Source organism: Oncorhynchus gorbuscha, linkage group LG13 (genome assembly GCF_021184085.1).
Source record: "Oncorhynchus gorbuscha isolate QuinsamMale2020 ecotype Even-year linkage group LG13, OgorEven_v1.0, whole genome shotgun sequence".
Lineage (NCBI taxonomy): Eukaryota > Metazoa > Chordata > Actinopteri > Salmoniformes > Salmonidae > Oncorhynchus > Oncorhynchus gorbuscha.
Window position 1 is genome coordinate 61418136 of NC_060185.1, and position 17388 is coordinate 61435523.

At 41.5% G+C, this 17388-nt stretch overlaps 1 protein-coding gene across 2 annotated transcripts in view; it reads right to left on the minus strand.

The window, feature by feature from the left end:
- LOC123993252 (A disintegrin and metalloproteinase with thrombospondin motifs 2-like) overlaps positions 1-17388 on the minus strand; it is a 143150-nt gene that overhangs the window by 54034 nt on the left and 71728 nt on the right. For both annotated transcript variants that reach the window (XM_046295184.1, XM_046295183.1), the window contains exon 2: positions 13977-14182. In XM_046295184.1, coding sequence (XP_046151140.1) covers positions 13977-14182 — 206 coding nt within the window. The remainder of the gene's footprint in view (positions 1-13976; positions 14183-17388) is intronic.

The window sequence follows — 17388 nt, forward strand, 5'->3', positions numbered from 1 at the left end:
ATTGGTTAACTTCTTTGGGGCAGGGGGCAGTATTGGGTAGCTTGGATGAAAAACGTGCCCAAATTAAGCTGCCTGCTACTCTGCCGTAAAAGCTAGAATATGCATATGGATAGTGTCACGCCTTGGTCATTGTATCTTGTGTTTTTGTTATATGTTTGGGTAGGCCAGGGTGTGACATGGGTTTAAATGTTGTATTTCGTATTGGGGTTTGTATTAATTGGGATTGTGTATGATTAGGGGTGTGTCTAGTTAGGCTTGGCTGCCTGAGGCGATTCCCAATTGGAGTCAGGTGATTCTCGTTGTCTTGGATTGGGAACCGTATTTAGGTAGCCTGAGTGCGCGTTGTATTTTGTGGGTGATTGTACCTGTCTCTGTGTCAGTCACCAGATAGGCTGTAATTAGTTCACGTTCCGTTTGTTGTTTTCTTCTTCAGTTATTTCATGTACCGCATTTATCTTCATTAAAGTCATGAGTAACCTACACGCTGCATTTCGGTCTGACTCTTTTCATTCAACAGACGAACGTCGTTACAGATAGAAAATACTCTGAAGATTATAAAACTGTTTGAATGATGTCTGTGAGTAAGTGAATATTTCAAATGCTATTTCTGAGTAATGTTGACTACCCAATAAGGCGGGTATCTTTTTGGCTGCTTTGTTGTCTTAAGGCTGTACTCAGATTATTGCATGGTTTGCTTTCTCCGTAAAGTTTTTTTGAAATCTGACACAGAGGTTGCTTTACGGAGAAGTTTATCTAAAGTTCCATGTATAATAGTTGTATCTTTATCAATGTTTATTATGAGTATTTCTGTAAATTGATGTGGCTCTCTACACATTCACCGCATGTTTTAGAACCACTGAACGTAAAGCGCCAATGTAAACTCAGATTTTTTATATAAATATGAACTTTATCAAATAAAAAACATACATGTATTGTGTAACATGAAGTCCTATGAGTGTCATCTGATGAAGATCATCAAAGGTTAGTGATTCATTTTATCTCTATTTCTGCTTTTTGTGACTCCTCTCTTTGGCTGAAAAATGGCTGTGTTTTTCTGTGGCTTGGTGGTGACCTAACATAATCTTTTGTGATGATTTCGTGTGTAAATCCTTTTTTGAAATCAGACACTGTGGCTGGATTAACGAGAATTTTATCTTTAAAATGGTGTGAAATACTTGTATGCTTGAGGAATTTTAATTATGAGATTTTTGTTGTTTTGAATTTGGCGCCCTGCACTTTCACTGGCTGTTGCGGGGCTAGCGGAACCCCAGTCCTAGACATTAACTATCTGCATTGACCCTTTTTGAACTAACTCTTTTGACTCATCACATATGTTTCTGTTACTGTTTAGTATCTATCCTGTTGCAAAGTCACTTTATCCCTACCTGTATGTACATTTATACCTCAATTACCTTATACCCCTGCACATCAACTCGGTACTGGTACCCCATGTACAGTCGTGGCCAAAAGTTTTGAGAATGACACAAATATACATTTTTACAAAGTCTGCTGCCTCAGTTTGTAGGATGTCAATTTGCATATTCTGCAGAATGCCAGGAAGAGTGATCAGATGAATTGCAATTAATTGCAAAGTCCCTCTTTGCCATGCAAATGAACTGAATCCCCCCAAAAACATTTCCACTGCATTTCAGCCCTGCCACAAAAGGACCAGCTGACATCATGTCAGTGATTCTCTCATTAACACAGGTGTGAGTGTTGATGAGGACAAGGCTGGAGATCACTCTGCCATGCTGATTGAGTTCGAATAACAGACTGGAAGTTTCAAACGGAAGGTGGTGCTTGGAATCATTGTTCTTCCTGTCAGCCATGGTTACCTGCAAGGGAACACATGCCGTCGTCATTGCTTTGCACAAAAAGGGCTTCACAGGCAAGGATATTGCTGCCAGTAAGATTGCACCAAAATCAACCATTTATCGGATCATCAAGAACTTCAAGGAGAGTGGATCAATTGTTGTGAAGAAGGCTTCAGGGCACCCAAGAAAGTCCAGCAAGCACCAGGACTGTCTCCTAAAGTTGATTCAACTGCGGGATTGGGGCACCACCAGTACAGAGCTTGCTCAGTAATGGAAGCAAGCAGGTGTGAGTGCATCTGCACACACAGTGAGGTGAAGACTTTTGGAGGATGGCCTGGTGTCAAGAATGGCAGCAAAGAAGTCACTTCTTTCCAGGAAAAACATCAGGGACAGACTGATATTCTGTAAAAGGTACAGGGATTGGACTACTGAAGACTGGGGTAAAGTCATTTTCTCTGATGAATCCCCTTTCCGATTGTTTGGGGCATCTGGAAAAAAGCTTGTTCAGAGAAGACAAGGTGAGCGCTACCATCAGTCCTGTGTCATGCCAACAGAAAAGTATCCTGAGATGTGTGGGGTTGCATCTCAGCCAAGGGAGTGGGCTCACTCACGATTTTGCCCAAGAACACAGCTATGAATAAAGAATGATACCTACACATCCACCGAGAGCAACTTCTCCCAACCATCCAGGAACAGTTTGGTGACGAACAATGCCTTTTCGAGCATGACGGAGCACCTTGCCATAAGGCATTATGAAATGCTTATAATTATGAAATGCTTGTAATTATACTTCAGTATTCCAAAAATATCTAAAGACACTGTAGCAGCAAACTTTGTGGAAATGAATATTTGTGTCATTCTCAAAACTTGGCCATGACTGTAATATAGCCAAGTTAGCGTTACTCATTGTGCATTTATTCTTTATTTTTCTATGATTTTTATTCTTTATTTTCTATTCTTTATATTTCTCTCTGCGTTGTTGGGAAGGGCCTGTAAGTAACCATTTCACTGTTAGTCTACACCTGTTGTTTACAAAGCATGTGACAAATAACTTTTGATTTGATTCAATGTTTTGATGTTTCATTGTATGTCGGGGAGAACCGGCCTTCGTATTACTGTGCCAGAGAAAAATCTGAGCTCCTCTTTGCGTCACTTCATTTGATGAATGGAGAAGACTCAGAGAGACCTACTAGTAAAAAAGTAAAGCTCCAAGTCCAGAGTACACTTTTTAAACAGAAATGTGTTCTTAGTTTTAAGACTGTTTGTCCATCTCTCTGTAGAGAGAGTACGAGATGATCCTAAAGTGAGCAAAGTAGGCTTGGGCGGTATCCAAATTGTCATCCCTTCATACTGACCTCGTGCCAAACCGGGATATTCGTTAATACCGGCGCTGAACACAAGGGGAGCTGTTTACAAACCAAACTGATACTCTGTAATCTGAAGGTTAGCAATGCTAAGAAGTACATGTAAAGGCCCATAGAGAATGCCAATTAAATGCTAACGAGCGCATTGCAAATATTTTTAACAGTTTCTGACCTAAAATATACAAGTATACAAATAATGAAATAATGCTACACACAGTTTGTGGCACGCACAAAACAAATATTAGCCAGCAAGGCTTTTGACCCAGCAGGGGATTCTCTGCTGTTACCAAGCAAATGCTTGATTTTGGAAAAAGCTAACCACTTAGCTAGATCGCTAACTAGCTACTAAATTTAGCAAACCATATGCACAACTGTAGAGCATTTAATATATTTTGGATTTAATAGTTATCATATATTTAGCTGGAAAGCATTTAGTTGTGAATTCAATACTGTAATTAGATCACCTAGTGCATAATGCACAACAGTGAGTGACTCACAAGGCTTCGGTCTCTCGTAGTTGTGTGCTTGTAAAAAACGTCACTGGGGGCTATATTAAGCTTCATGATAATGTGATAGGTGAAATGAAGAACACATTGTTCTTTATCTCCTAACATATTGCACAAGTTGACTGCAAGTATTTACTTAAAAAGTTGCTACAAATATGTAAAAATAATTGAAATAAATTATTTCAACGGTATAGATGGTTTTGAAAAAAACATCCCGTGGCTTTTTCCAAATACCCTGGTATACGGTATATACGGTAAACCACCCAAGCCTAGAAAAAACTTCCAAGAAGAAAGTAGCTTAGATGTCATGCGTGGGAGGTTGTTTTACTTATTTATTCACTGTTTATCCGGTGTTCAGAAATATATTCTGAATACTCTCTCTCTCTCTCTCTTTAGAGCTCTCTTTATTTCTATCTCTCTAGATGAGAGGGGTGCCTGCAATATGGCTGAACATTCCCCTCTAAGATTGTCTTAAAAATATCTAAACAAGTAAAAAGTGGAGGTGGTGCTCTTCTTCACCACACCGGGGTAAAGACTAAAACAATTGCTGCTGTTGCTTCTTTTTGCCATGAAATCTCTCAGAGATGAGTCGGCTGCTTCTTGCACAAAGGCTACACACACACATACACCCACATGCACACACACACACATGCGCACACACAAAATCTCTCTCTACTCTCATATCAGGTTTAATTTTCCGAGATTAAAGTCTACTTGCCGCATTCCCCATCACACACACACACACTCCTGGGAGGTGAATACTGGGGCTAAGCTCTTTGTTGTGTCCTAAAGCATATTGATTGGCTGCTGGCTTTGAATCACTCGAACAGTGACACATGACACAAAAGCTGATGGAACGGTGTGTGAGAGCTGGAGAAGACGACAGGTTTCACTAGCCTGTGACCATTCTGTCGCTCACAAACACACACACGCATCTACATACGCATATACACACACACACGCACACGCACACACACACACAACCACACACACACACGCGAGCACACACACACACGCGAGCACACACACACACACACACACACACACACACACACACACGCACGCACGCACGCACGCACGCACGCACGCACGCACGCACGCACACACACACACACACACACACACACACACACACACACACACACACAGAAAATAGATGAAACTATCTGAAAGAAATCCATCCCAATCCCATCATATTTAGATAGAGGAGACGGCCAGACATGAGATTACCTATGCTGATTGCTGGGTGGAAACATGCAAGACCGAGAAGGGAATTGGATCTTGCTGTCTGACTGACTGTAGGTTACAGAGATCCTGTGGATCCATAGTCTCCAGCTCTCTGCCCTCTGTGTGTGTACTGTATAATTTCTAGCTGACATATTGGGTAGGTCGTCTCTCTTGCAAAGGAGTGTGTGTGTGTACTGTACATGCATACAAGGTTCATGAGTGTGTGCCTATGCGTCAGAGTTTCCATAACTGGCTTTTTCCCCTCCCCCCAAATAATAAGAAAAGCAGAAAAATACATTTGCCGTCGACCAATTGTAAAAATAAAAATAAAATAAAAAATGTTTCAATGGATTATTGACTAATAATTGATTGAAATACTAGTCAATCAGTGGCGGTCAGTGGCGTTTAAGATGAGGGAGAACCATTTTTTTCTTCATGAGCATGGCCTTATTTCTATTATAGAATATTTGATGACTGTCTTTAATATTCCATTCATTGTAACAGTGATAGGTTTAGGTTACATGATACTCAAATTATACCTATACCTATCACGAGGTTGCGACAACGTAGCATATGAATGAAAGTTTACAATGTAGGTGCACACAGGTCGAGAAACACATTTGAGGTGACAGACAGTGACACATGGACAGACAGTGACATTCAATACTGTCTTGCACATTTTTGCCTGCACCTAGCTGATATATGGTGTAATTATTTGTCCAACAGATGCAAACAAGAGTTTCAGATTCAGGTATGTATATCTCCCTTTTGTTCCATTTGCTTCCGTTTAATGTTTTTCAACAGAATCAGTGGAATGAATACACCCCTGATCACGTGTAAACACAGTTCACTTTCATAGCAGCCACATTATATTCCTTCTCACATCTATGCACCCTCCTCTCACCTTTCCCCTTCACTTCTGGACTTCAATCCACAACACATCCGCTGTATATGACCAGGGAAAAAAACTTGTCAAGCCAAACCTCTACACACAGCCTACATCATTGTCACCATATTAGCCAAAGTAAAGTCATAGTCAGCATAGCTAATAGAACTAACACGTTAGTAAAATCATGCAGTAACGTTACATTGTACAGTCAGTAAGCACTTACACCGGCAGGCCCCGTTTGCAATAAATTAGTAAATCCAAAATCTTACCTTGACTTGGAAGAGTTCCAGTGTTGTGATGGATAGTGATAGCCAGCTAGTTAATATAGCATCCCTCTGTTTGAGTGGGTGTTTCAGTAGGCTAAAATTCATTTTGGAAGAAGCCATTTCTCCTTAATTTGTTCAAAACTGTTGAACTATTGTCTTTCTCTCTTTTTGAGTCAATTACTCACCACATTTTATGCACAGCAGTGCTAGCTAGCTGTAGCTTATGCTTTCAGTACTTGATTCATTTTCTGATCCTTTGATTGGGTGGACAACATGTCAGTTCATGCTGCAAGAGTTCTGATATGTTGGAGGACGTCCTCCAGAAGTTGTCATAATTACTGTCTAAGTCTATGGAAGGGGTGAGAACCATGAGCCTCCACCGTTTCATTTTGTAAGTCAATGTACCCAGAGGAGGACGGAAGCTAGCTGTCCTCTGGCTACACCATGGTGCTACCCTACAGAGTGCTGTTGATGCTACTGTATACCTTCTTTGCAAAATAGTGTTTTAACAACGTGATTATCTTTAGTATACTGCCGTTTTTAAATGTTTAAAAATATTTTTTTTTCTGAAATTCATTGAGGAAGATGAAGCATGCCCATCTGAGGAGCCTACACTGCAGTCGATGTAGCGAGAGATGCTGCTTCAACTCATCAATCAGCTGTATGTTGCTGCTAGAGTGAAACATGCTTTTACAAGCCCAATGCGCAAAAATTCTAAATGCAAGCGCGTGTTAAAAACAAGGGCCAGGGTTAAAAAATATCTACTATTTTATTTATCAACTAGTAATTCAAGCGCGTTTCCCATTCACCATTTAAGTGCAGAGGCAGCTAGGTAGGCTTCAGCGCATCACATTCAACTTTGCAATGCTGGAGGCAGTATTCATTTTGAAAACAGGTACTTAATTGTTTGAAACCTGAACGTTTTACTACATTATGAGGCATGGCTTTACCTTGCTTCAAAGTAGCCTGCCCCAAATCCAAAGACAAATTCATATGCCATGGAAACCTAACCTATTTTTCTCATGTTCAATTGGTTTTTAAATCAACTTTCTTTCATTGTCCAGTAGACAAAGGCACAATCCTACACATATTTGCAACCCATGGTAGTGGTTGCATCTTTACATCTCACCTCTTTCTACATTTCTATATGGATATTTAATCATTCATTTATCTCATTGTGTGTCTCGTTAATTGATCTAATATTTCATTAACATTTTAAGCATGAGCAGGTGCGTAACTTTAGAAACAAGTCAACTTGACCGTCCCAGTACTATACCATTTAAAATGATTTCCCCACCGTAGCTACAGGCTTTCTGTCATTCTGCACCACACAGTACTACTCAATTCCTCATTATATGATTGGATCCCCCTGCCACCAAATATGCTTGGTTTGGTCCAGTCCTCCAAGGCCGTGGTTAGTGAAGGGAAAAAAGTTGCGCACGGCTTGTAAGGAGAACGGATCAATAGCTCATCTTTCTCCCTCTCTCCTCTCTCTTCTTAACAAAACCCTTCCTTTTGTGAACTAACTTGTAACAAATAAAGAAGTACCGTCACATTTAACATGGTCAATTTATAACCACGAATAAGAATTATATAGAAAATTATATTTTTCAAATGGAGAAGGGATAGCTGCGAAAAACAAGTGATAATTGGTAATGGTTATATTGGGCTTGATTTTGTGAGTTCAAAAGATGTTGGCAGTATTATAAACTTTGAAACAGCTGGTTTCTAGTAGACTACATAGTAAGAGAAGGAATGTTTCTCTGAACCTCAGGCAGTAGGCTCAAGCAAGCCTGTTTCTCTCCCCAGTCAGAGGCCTATCCTCCCTATACATGTTCAAGCACCCTAATAATGAAATCTACAAAATAAATTCGCCCCACCTAGTATTTATTGATACAGATGTGACATTGTAAGCTGGTTTATTTCTCATGTATAATGTATTTCTTCTTGATTTCAATATGGAAGGGAAACCAGGTGCTGGTGTTCGTATGTACTGTCTTGATGAGTAAAAGCTATTCTTATACCACATTTCTGTGTAACATAGTAGCAGTTAATTCAATTGGGGGAGGTCAAGGGGCATGGGGGGGGGGTTGCATATGATGAAAGGTGGTCAAGCTTCTTAGCACTGATCTATCTGATGATTAGCACAAATACAGATGGGCATGCTTCAGCCTATATTATATTTATAGCCCCTATGCTACATCAGTTGGGCTATGGGTGAAAGGCTTAATGCTTATTGCTCAATAACAAAACCAGCCTGATAACATGGACCAATATGTTGTTTGGCAAATGTTTGGAGGGGAACATTTTATTTTAACCATTTTATTTTCATAAACTTTAGAGTAGAAAAGTCACCAGGGTTGCGTTCAGTCCAAAAAATAAATGTAATGCAATGTTCAATTAAACAGAAACGGTGCCGTTCTGAACAAGCAGTTGAATAAATGGGGAGCGGTTGGGTTGTGCATTTAAAATGCACCTCTGCCCTTCAAATATGTCACTCGTTGCTTCAAGCTAGAGGTCTTCACGGGTCCAAAACGTTGGATGCATTCCAAAATTGTTCCGTGGCTTGCCCACCTGACCCAATATGCATACCATTTAAAAAACGGAGATCAGTTACAAATTGTGCTGAGGACAGTCAGACCCATTCCAAAAAGGCAGTCAAAGAACAGACCTGTGCCAGTTTGGATCCGAGAGACCCCTTCAGATTCAAGAGTAGAAAGAGAGGTATTACTGCACTGTCGGAGCTAGAAACATAAACATTTTGCTGCACCTGCGATTACATCTGCAAAATATGTGTACGCGACCAATAACATTTTATTTGATTTTGGATTTGAGAGAGACAAGCAATATTTGCCATATTGTTCACAGCTACAGTACATGTCCTTAAAAATGTCTGATTGTTTTGTTTTTTACTCTCCTAAAACAATCATTTTCGACCTCACTTTTCAGCTGTTGCAGATTTGAGAGCAGATGCATCGGGGCATTTCATGCATGTGGGCCTTTAGGCCTAGGTTTCCACTGTGAAAAGAATACATATAAAGGAAGGGAAGCTTAGGCCTAGGTTTCCACTGTAAAAAGAATACATATAAAGGAAGGGAAGCTTAGGCCTAGGTTTCCACTGTAAAAATAATTCAAATAAAGGAAGGGAAGCTTAGGCCTAGGTTTCCACTGTAAAAATAATTCAAATAAAGGAAGGGAAGCTTAGGCCTAGGTTTCCACTGTAAAAATAATTCAAATAAAGGAAGGGAAGCTTAGGCCTAGGTTTCCACTGTAAAAATAATTCAAATAAAGGAAGGGAAGCTTAGGCCTAGGTTTCCACTGTAAAAAGAATACATATAAAGGAAGGGAAGCTTAGGCCTAGGTTTCCACTGTAAAAAGAATTCAAATAAAGGAAGGGAAGCTTAGGCCTAGGTTTCCACTGTAAAAAGAATACATATAAAGGAAGGGAAGCTTAGGCCTAGGTTTTCACTGTAAAAATAATTCAAATAAAGGAAGGGAAGCTTAGGCCTAGGTTACCACTGTGAAAAGAATTCAAATAAAGGAAGGGAAGCTTAGGCCTAGGTTTCCACTGTGAAAAGAATTCAAATAAAGGAAGGGAAGCTTAGGCCTAGGTTTCCACTGTGAAAAGAATACAAAAAAGGAAGTGAAGCTTAGGCCTAGGTTTCCACTGTGAAAATAATTCAAATAAAGGAAGGGAAGCTTAGGCCTAGGTTTCCACTGTAAAAAGAATACATATAAAGGAAGGGAAGCTTAGGCCTAGGTTTCCACTGTAAAAAGAATTCAAATAAAGGAAGGGAAGCTTAGGCCTAGGTTTCCACTGTGAAAAGAATTCAAATAAAGGAAGGGAAGCTTAGGCCTAGGTTTCCACTGTGAAAAAAATTCAAATAAAGGAAGGGAAGCTTAGGCCTAGGTTTCCACTGTAAAAGGAATACATATAAAGGAAGGGAAGCTTAGGCCTAGGTTTCCACTGTAAAAAGAATACATATAAAGGAAGGGAAGCTTAGGCCTAGGTTTCCACTGTAAAAAGAATACATATAAAGGAAGGGAAGCTTAGGCCTAGGTTTCCACTGTAAAAAGAATACATATAAAGGAAGGGAAGCTTAGGCCTAGGTTTCCACTGTAAAAAGAATACATATAAAGGAAGGGAAGCTTAGGCCTAGGTTTCCACTGTAAAAATAATACATATAAAGGAAGGGAAGCTTAGGCCTAGGTTTCCACTGTAAAAATAATACATATAAAGGAAGGGAAGCTTAGGCCTAGGTTTCCACTGTAAAAAGAATACATATAAAGGAAGGGAAGCTTAGGCCTAGGTTTCCACTGTAAAAAGAATTCAAATAAAGGAAGGGAAGCTTAGGCCTAGGTTTCCACTGTGAAAAGAATTCAAATAAAGGAAGGGAAGCTTAGGCCTAGGTTTCCACTGTGAAAAGAATTCAAATAAAGGAAGGGAAGCTTAGGCCTAGGTTTCCACTGTGAAAAGAATACAAAAAAGGAAGGGAAGCTTAGGCCTAGGTTTCCACTGTGAAAATAATTCAAATAAAGGAAGGGAAGCTTAGGCCTAGGTTTCCACTGTAAAAAGAATACATATAAAGGAAGGGAAGCTTAGGCCTAGGTTTCCACTGTAAAAAGAATTCAAATAAAGGAAGGGAAGCTTAGGCCTAGGTTTCCACTGTGAAAATAATTCAAATAAAGGAAGGGAAGCTTAGGCCTAGGTTTCCACTGTAAAAATAATTCAAATAAAGGAAGGGAAGCTTAGGCCTAGGTTTCCACTGTGAAGATAATTCAAATAAAGGAAGGGAAGCTTAGGCCTAGGTTTCCACTGTAAAAAGAATACATATAAAGGAAGGGAAGCTTAGGCCTAGGTTTCCACTGTAAAAAGAATACATATAAAGGAAGGGAAGCTTAGGCCTAGGTTTCCACTGTAAAAAGAATACATATAAAGGAAGGGAAGCTTAGGCCTAGGTTTCCACTGTAAAAAGAATACATATAAAGGAAGGGAAGCTTAGGCCTAGGTTTCCACTGTAAAAAGAATACATATAAAGGAAGGGAAGCTTAGGCCTAGGTTTCCACTGTAAAAATAATACATATAAAGGAAGGGAAGCTTAGGCCTAGGTTTCCACTGTAAAAATAATACATATAAAGGAAGGGAAGCTTAGGCCTAGGTTTCCACTGTAAAAAGAATACATATAAAGGAAGGGAAGCTTAGGCCTAGGTTTCCACTGTAAAAAGAATACATATAAAGGAAGGGAAGCTTAGGCCTAGGTTTCCACTGTAAAAAGAATACATATAAAGGAAGGGAAGCTTAGGCCTAGGTTTCCACTGTAAAAAGAATACAAAAAAGGAAGGGAAGCTTAGGCCTAGGTTTCACACTGTGAAAAGAATACAAATAAAGGAAGGGAAGCTTAGGCCTAGGTTTCCACTGTCTTCATAGGCCTGCAGTATCTAAGCCTAATTATAGCCATACCACACCAAGCCCTCACAAGCGTTTCTTAACTTTATTAGGGTAATATCAAAATAAGTCAAGTCATTGTTTATAGGGAAAATAAAAAACGGTAATTATATTGCAGCATTAAATTACATTTTGCATCTTACCCTTAGTTTTTTCCTTTTCATGGTTTAAGTGCGAGTAGCCTATATAGACCGGTAAGTATATTATATTGCGGAAAACACAATATTAAGTTGGAACATCATTCGTCCAAATGAAATGGCTCAACAGAATGAAACAAAACACTTGCTGCATATATTTTTTAAATCGTTTAAACCTTCACAGGAGTTTTGCAGCAATTAACAACAAAGCGAGTGTCTCCCATATGCCTACCCAACGAATGGCAGCAATAGGATAACGATAACTAATTTACAACAGGCCTACTTTTGACCTACTGTATCTTTTAAGGAGCACAAATTTAAAAAGACAGTCCAAGCTTAATCTAGCCAAAGAAAATGTCTCAACAAAATGAACAGTTTTTTCACTGATTTAGATTCTTAAATAGGCCTACCATAATAATAATGATATACCATAATAATAATAATGATATACAATAATAATAATGACGAATCAAATGATAATAAATACACAAATAAATCAATTCAAGTTTGAGAATTGCATCAAACCTGAATAGTGAGTTGCACACATAGTCCATTTGGCCACGCTAACGTTCTTGTCATCTGTGTCCACGACAATATTACAACTTGTCACAATGAAGGACAGCCCCTTGTCGGCTTCTTTTCACTAGTCTGTACTCTTTCTTGTCTAACTTTTGATTAACTTCAATGAAAAAGGCCCCCATCTTTGCAATCAACAACCGTAACCTAGGCCAGGCTCCTCTCACTCGCTCTCTCTCCTCAGCAGCGGGTGCACTTGAGGTGCCAGCTCCCATTGCTAATATGTCCTTGTTAGCTCTTTGCTAGTTAGCCTTGCCACTCGCCTGTCTACACACTGAGTGTACAAAACATTAGGAACACCTTGGATTTGTAGGGGCATGGACTCTACAAGGTGTCGAAAGTGTTCCACAGGGATGCTGGCCAATGTTGACTCCAATGTTTCCCACAGTTGTGTCAAATTGGCTGGATGACCTTTGTGTGATAGGACCATTCTTGATACACATGGGAAACTGTTGAGCATGAAAAACCCAGCATCGTTGCAGGTGTTGACACACTCAAACCGGTGCGCCTGGCATCTACTACCATACCCATACTGGGGGCGGCAGGGTAGCCTAGTGGTTAAAGAGTTGGACTAGTAACCGAAAGGTTGCAAGTTCATATCCCCGAGCTGACAAGGTACAAATCTGTCATTCTGCCCCTGAACAGGCAGTTAACCCACTGTTCCTAAGCCGTCATTGAAAACAAGAATTTGTTCTTAACTGACTTGCCTAGTTAAATAAAGGTTAAATACACTTAAATATTTGGTCTTGCCCATTCACCCTCTGAATGGCACACATAAACAATCCATGTCTCAGTTGTCTTAAGACTTAAACATCCTTCTTTAACCTGTCTCCTCCTCTTCATCAATTTAACAATTGACCACAATAAGGGATCATAGCTTTCACCTGGATTCACCTGGTCAGTCTGTGTCATGGAAAGTGCAGGTGGTCAGTGTGTTGTGCACTCAGTGTATATCCCTGACTATTATTTATACATCTTTCATATAATATTTGCCATTTTATTTGTGTATACTGTACATTGCAGATTATGATGCCTATTCTTCTGCCGTGACCTCTATGGATATTTCCTTATTGTTCCATTACTGTGTTGCTGATGACTCTTCATGCATGACTTATCGTATAATGATTTATTCTCCTGTAGAAACCACATACACATTATACTGCAGTCGTCTTCATTACTCTTCTGGTTATTGGATTAAAGTGTTCACAGTGAATCAACCGCTTGCGGCATCTTTCTAACAGAAGACACAGGGGCTATGGGGCACACTAATGGCGCATAATGCACATAGTATCCTACAATGTGTGTATGACTCTGTGTGAGGAGGTCGGTGGCACCTTAATTGGGGAGAACGGGCGCGTGGTAATAACTGGAGCGGGAATCAGTAGGGAAGGTGTCAATACATCAAACACATATGGTTTCCTGGTGTTTGATGCCGTTCCATTCGCTCCGGCCACTTTCATGAGCCGTTCTCCCCTCAGCAGTCTCCTGTGGTGTGAGTGTACTGTACTTACGCCGTTCCATTCGCTCCGGCCACTTTCATGAGCCGTTCTCCCCTCAGCAGTCTCCTGTGGTGTGAGTGTACTGTACTTACGCCGTTCCATTCGCTCCGGCCACTTTCATGAGCCGTTCTCCCCTCAGCAGTCTCCTGTGGTGTGAGTGTACTGTACTTACGCCGTTCCATTCGCTCCGGCCACTTTTATGAGCCGTTCTCCCCTCAGCAGTCTCCTGTGGTGTGAGTGTACTGTACTTACGATGTTCATGAGCGTGAGCAGGTACTTCTGGACGTTTTCCTTGCCGTGGAACTGCACCACAGAGTCGTCCACCCCCAGTAGGACCTCGATGTTGTAGGCTCTTTCTGGACTCTGTCTCCTCTGTCTCTGGGATCGGGTCTGGTTGATGCTCTGCTCCACACCACGATACAGGGACTCCAGGTCCATCATACTAGGCAGATCAGCACCTAGAGACAACACAAACACAGACAGGGTTAATATCGAACACACACACATATGCACGTGCACACACTCACAGACACACACACACCAGCGTGATGCCTGAGACACAGGCAGAAAGCACAAATAATGAGGTATAACTGTTGGTGAATATGTAAATATATCTCTAACAGATTTGACTAATCAACCCAATATTGCAATTCCCATCCCAGATTGTGTGGTGGCGAAACACTCAATAGACTTCAAATCAAATCAAATCAAGTTCCATTGGTCACATACACATATTTAGGAGACGTCATTGCAGGTGTATCGAAATGTGTTCGTAGCTCCAACAGTGCAGTAGTATCTAACAGTTCACAACAACACACACTCATCTAAAAGTAAAAGACTGGAATTAAGAAATACATCAATATTGGATTGAGCAATGTCGGAGTGGCATTGACTAGAATACAGTAGAATAGAATACAGTGTATACATATGAGATGAGTAAAGCAGAATGTAAACATCATTTAAACATTCATGTGACTAGTGTTCCATTATTCAAGTGGCCAGGGATTCCAAGTCTATGTACATAGGGCAGCAGCCTCTAAGGTGCAGGGTTACGTAATCGGGTGGAAGTCGGCTAGTGATGGCAATTTAACAGTCTGATGTCCTTGAGAAAGAAGCTGTTTTTCAGTCTCTCGGCACCAGCTGTGATGCACCTGTACTGATCTCTCCTTCTGGATGATAGCGGGGTGAACAGGCCGTGGCTCAGGTGGTTAATGTTGTTGATGATCTTTTTGGCCTTCCAGTGACATCGGGTGCTGTAGGTGTCATGGAGGACAGGTAGTTTTCCCCCGGTGATGCGTTGGGCAGACCACACCACCCTCTGGAGAGCCCTGTGGTTGTGGGCGGAGCAGTAGCCATACCAGGCGGTGATACAGCCCGACAGGATGCTCTCAACTGTGCATTTGTAAATGTTTGGTGTTTTATTAAAGGCCACGTCAAATTTCTTCAGTCTCCTGTGGTTGAAGAGGCACTGTTGAGCCTTCTTCCCCACACTGTCTGTGTGAGCGGACCATTTCAAATCGTCAGTGATGTTTACGCCGAGGAAATTGAAGCTTAGAACTTCTTAGATACACACACACACACATAAACATGCAAGTAGCTCTTCACATTGGGTCTAAACACTCTTGGCACTCCTAGGTAAGTCTACATGTAATTGAAGCTATACACAAACACACACACACACACACAAGTAGCTGTGTGTATCGGGCTGAGATACTGTAGCTGGAGTGGTGTGTTGTGATTCAGGAGAGGATAAATGATGCCGTCTCCAAAGCCAAGGCTGGCTCTCCTCATCCCACCTCTCGACACAAACAGAAACAATGTGGCCTCCATGGAACATTCTCCGCTTGTTGGGTAGACTGGGAACACCACGGCAATCTGGAGTCTACAAGCCAATCTGTAATCTGCAAGCCATGTCCTGTCAGGCTCTGCACGGAGCCACTCTAAGCTGAGGAGTGTGTGTGTTTGTGTGTGTGTTAGAGCATGTGCGTGGCCTTAGCCTGCAGTTGCCAGGCAGCGCAAACAGGCTGAGGGACGTGGTCTCACAGAGAGAGATGCTTCACTGTGGGGAGCAGTTGCGTGGTCACTGTGGGAAAGCGTGGGAAACTCAAGTATAGTACACTACACAGCACATTTAACATGACAATACTTAAGAGTACAGACATATTCCTCAAGACACTCAATCACCGTTTATATAGAACGCTAGGCCAAATAGAGGTGAGACTTTGATCCCAATTTAGGTGGTGCTTAGTCCACTGGTGGTGCTTATTCAATTATATTGGTAGCATCTCAATTGGACAGGTATAACTAAGCTACACCAAAAGTGTGTGGACACCTGCTCGTCAAACATCTCATCCAAAATCATGGGCATTAATATGCAGTTGGTCCCCCCCCCTTTGCTGCTATAACAACCACCACTCTTCTGGGAAGGCTTTTCACTGGATCTCGGAATTTGCTTCCATTCAGCCACAAGAGCATTAGTGAGGTCGGGCACTGATGTTGGGCGATTAGACTTGGCTCGCAGTAGGCGTTCCAATTCATCTCAAAGGTGTTCGATGAGGTTTAGGTCAGGGTCCTATGCAGGCCAGTCAAGCTCTTCCACGCCAATCTCAACAAACCAACTATTGTCACAAAGTTCGAAGTACAGAATCGTCTAGAATGTCATTGTATGCTGTAGCATTAAGATATCCCTTCACTAGACCTAACGGGCCTAGACCGAACCATGAAAAACAGGCCCCTTTATTCCTCCTTCACCAAACTTTACAGTTGGCACTATGCGTTGGGGCGGGTAGCATTCTCCTGGCCTTCATCACTCCAGAAAACTCATTTCCACTGCTCCAGAGTCCAATGGCGGTGAGCTTTACACCACTCCAGCTGACGCTTGACATTGCGCATGGTGATCTTAGGTTTGTGCGTGAGTACTCGGCCATACAAAACCCATTTCATAAAGCTCCCGACGAACAGCTCTTGTGCTGACGTTGCTTTCAGAGGCAGTTTGGAACTCAATATAGAGGGTTACAACCAAGGACAAATTACTTTGCTCGCTACGCGCTTCAGCACTTTGTGGCCCTGTTCTGTGAGCTTGTGTGGCCTACCACTCCGTTGTTGCTCCTAGACGTTTCCAATTCACTATAACAGCACTTCAACTTGCCCGTGGCAGCAATGTGACAAACTGACTTGTTGGAAAGGTGGCATCCTATGACAGTGCCACGTTGAATGTCACTGAGCTCATTCTACACTGCCAGTGTTTGTCTATGGAGATTTCATGGGTGTGTGCTACATTTTATACACCTGTCAGCAACAGGATTGGCTGAAATAGCAGAATCAACAAATGTTGTTTTTTTGTGGGTTTTTTTGTGGGTTTTGTTACCCCTTTTTCTCCCCAATTTCGTGGTATCCAATTGTTTTTAGTAGCTACTATCTTGTCTCATCGCTACAACTCCCATACAGGCTCAGGAGAGACGAAGGTTGAAAGTCACACAACCCAACCAAGCCACACTGCTTCTTAACACAGCGCCATCCAACCCGGAAGCCAGCCGCACCAATGTGTCGGAGGAAACACCGTGCAAACTTGGTTAGCGCGCACTGCGCCCGGCCCGCCACAGGAGTCGCTGGTGCGTGGTGAAACAAGGATTTCCCTACCGGCCAAACCCTCCCTAACCCGGAC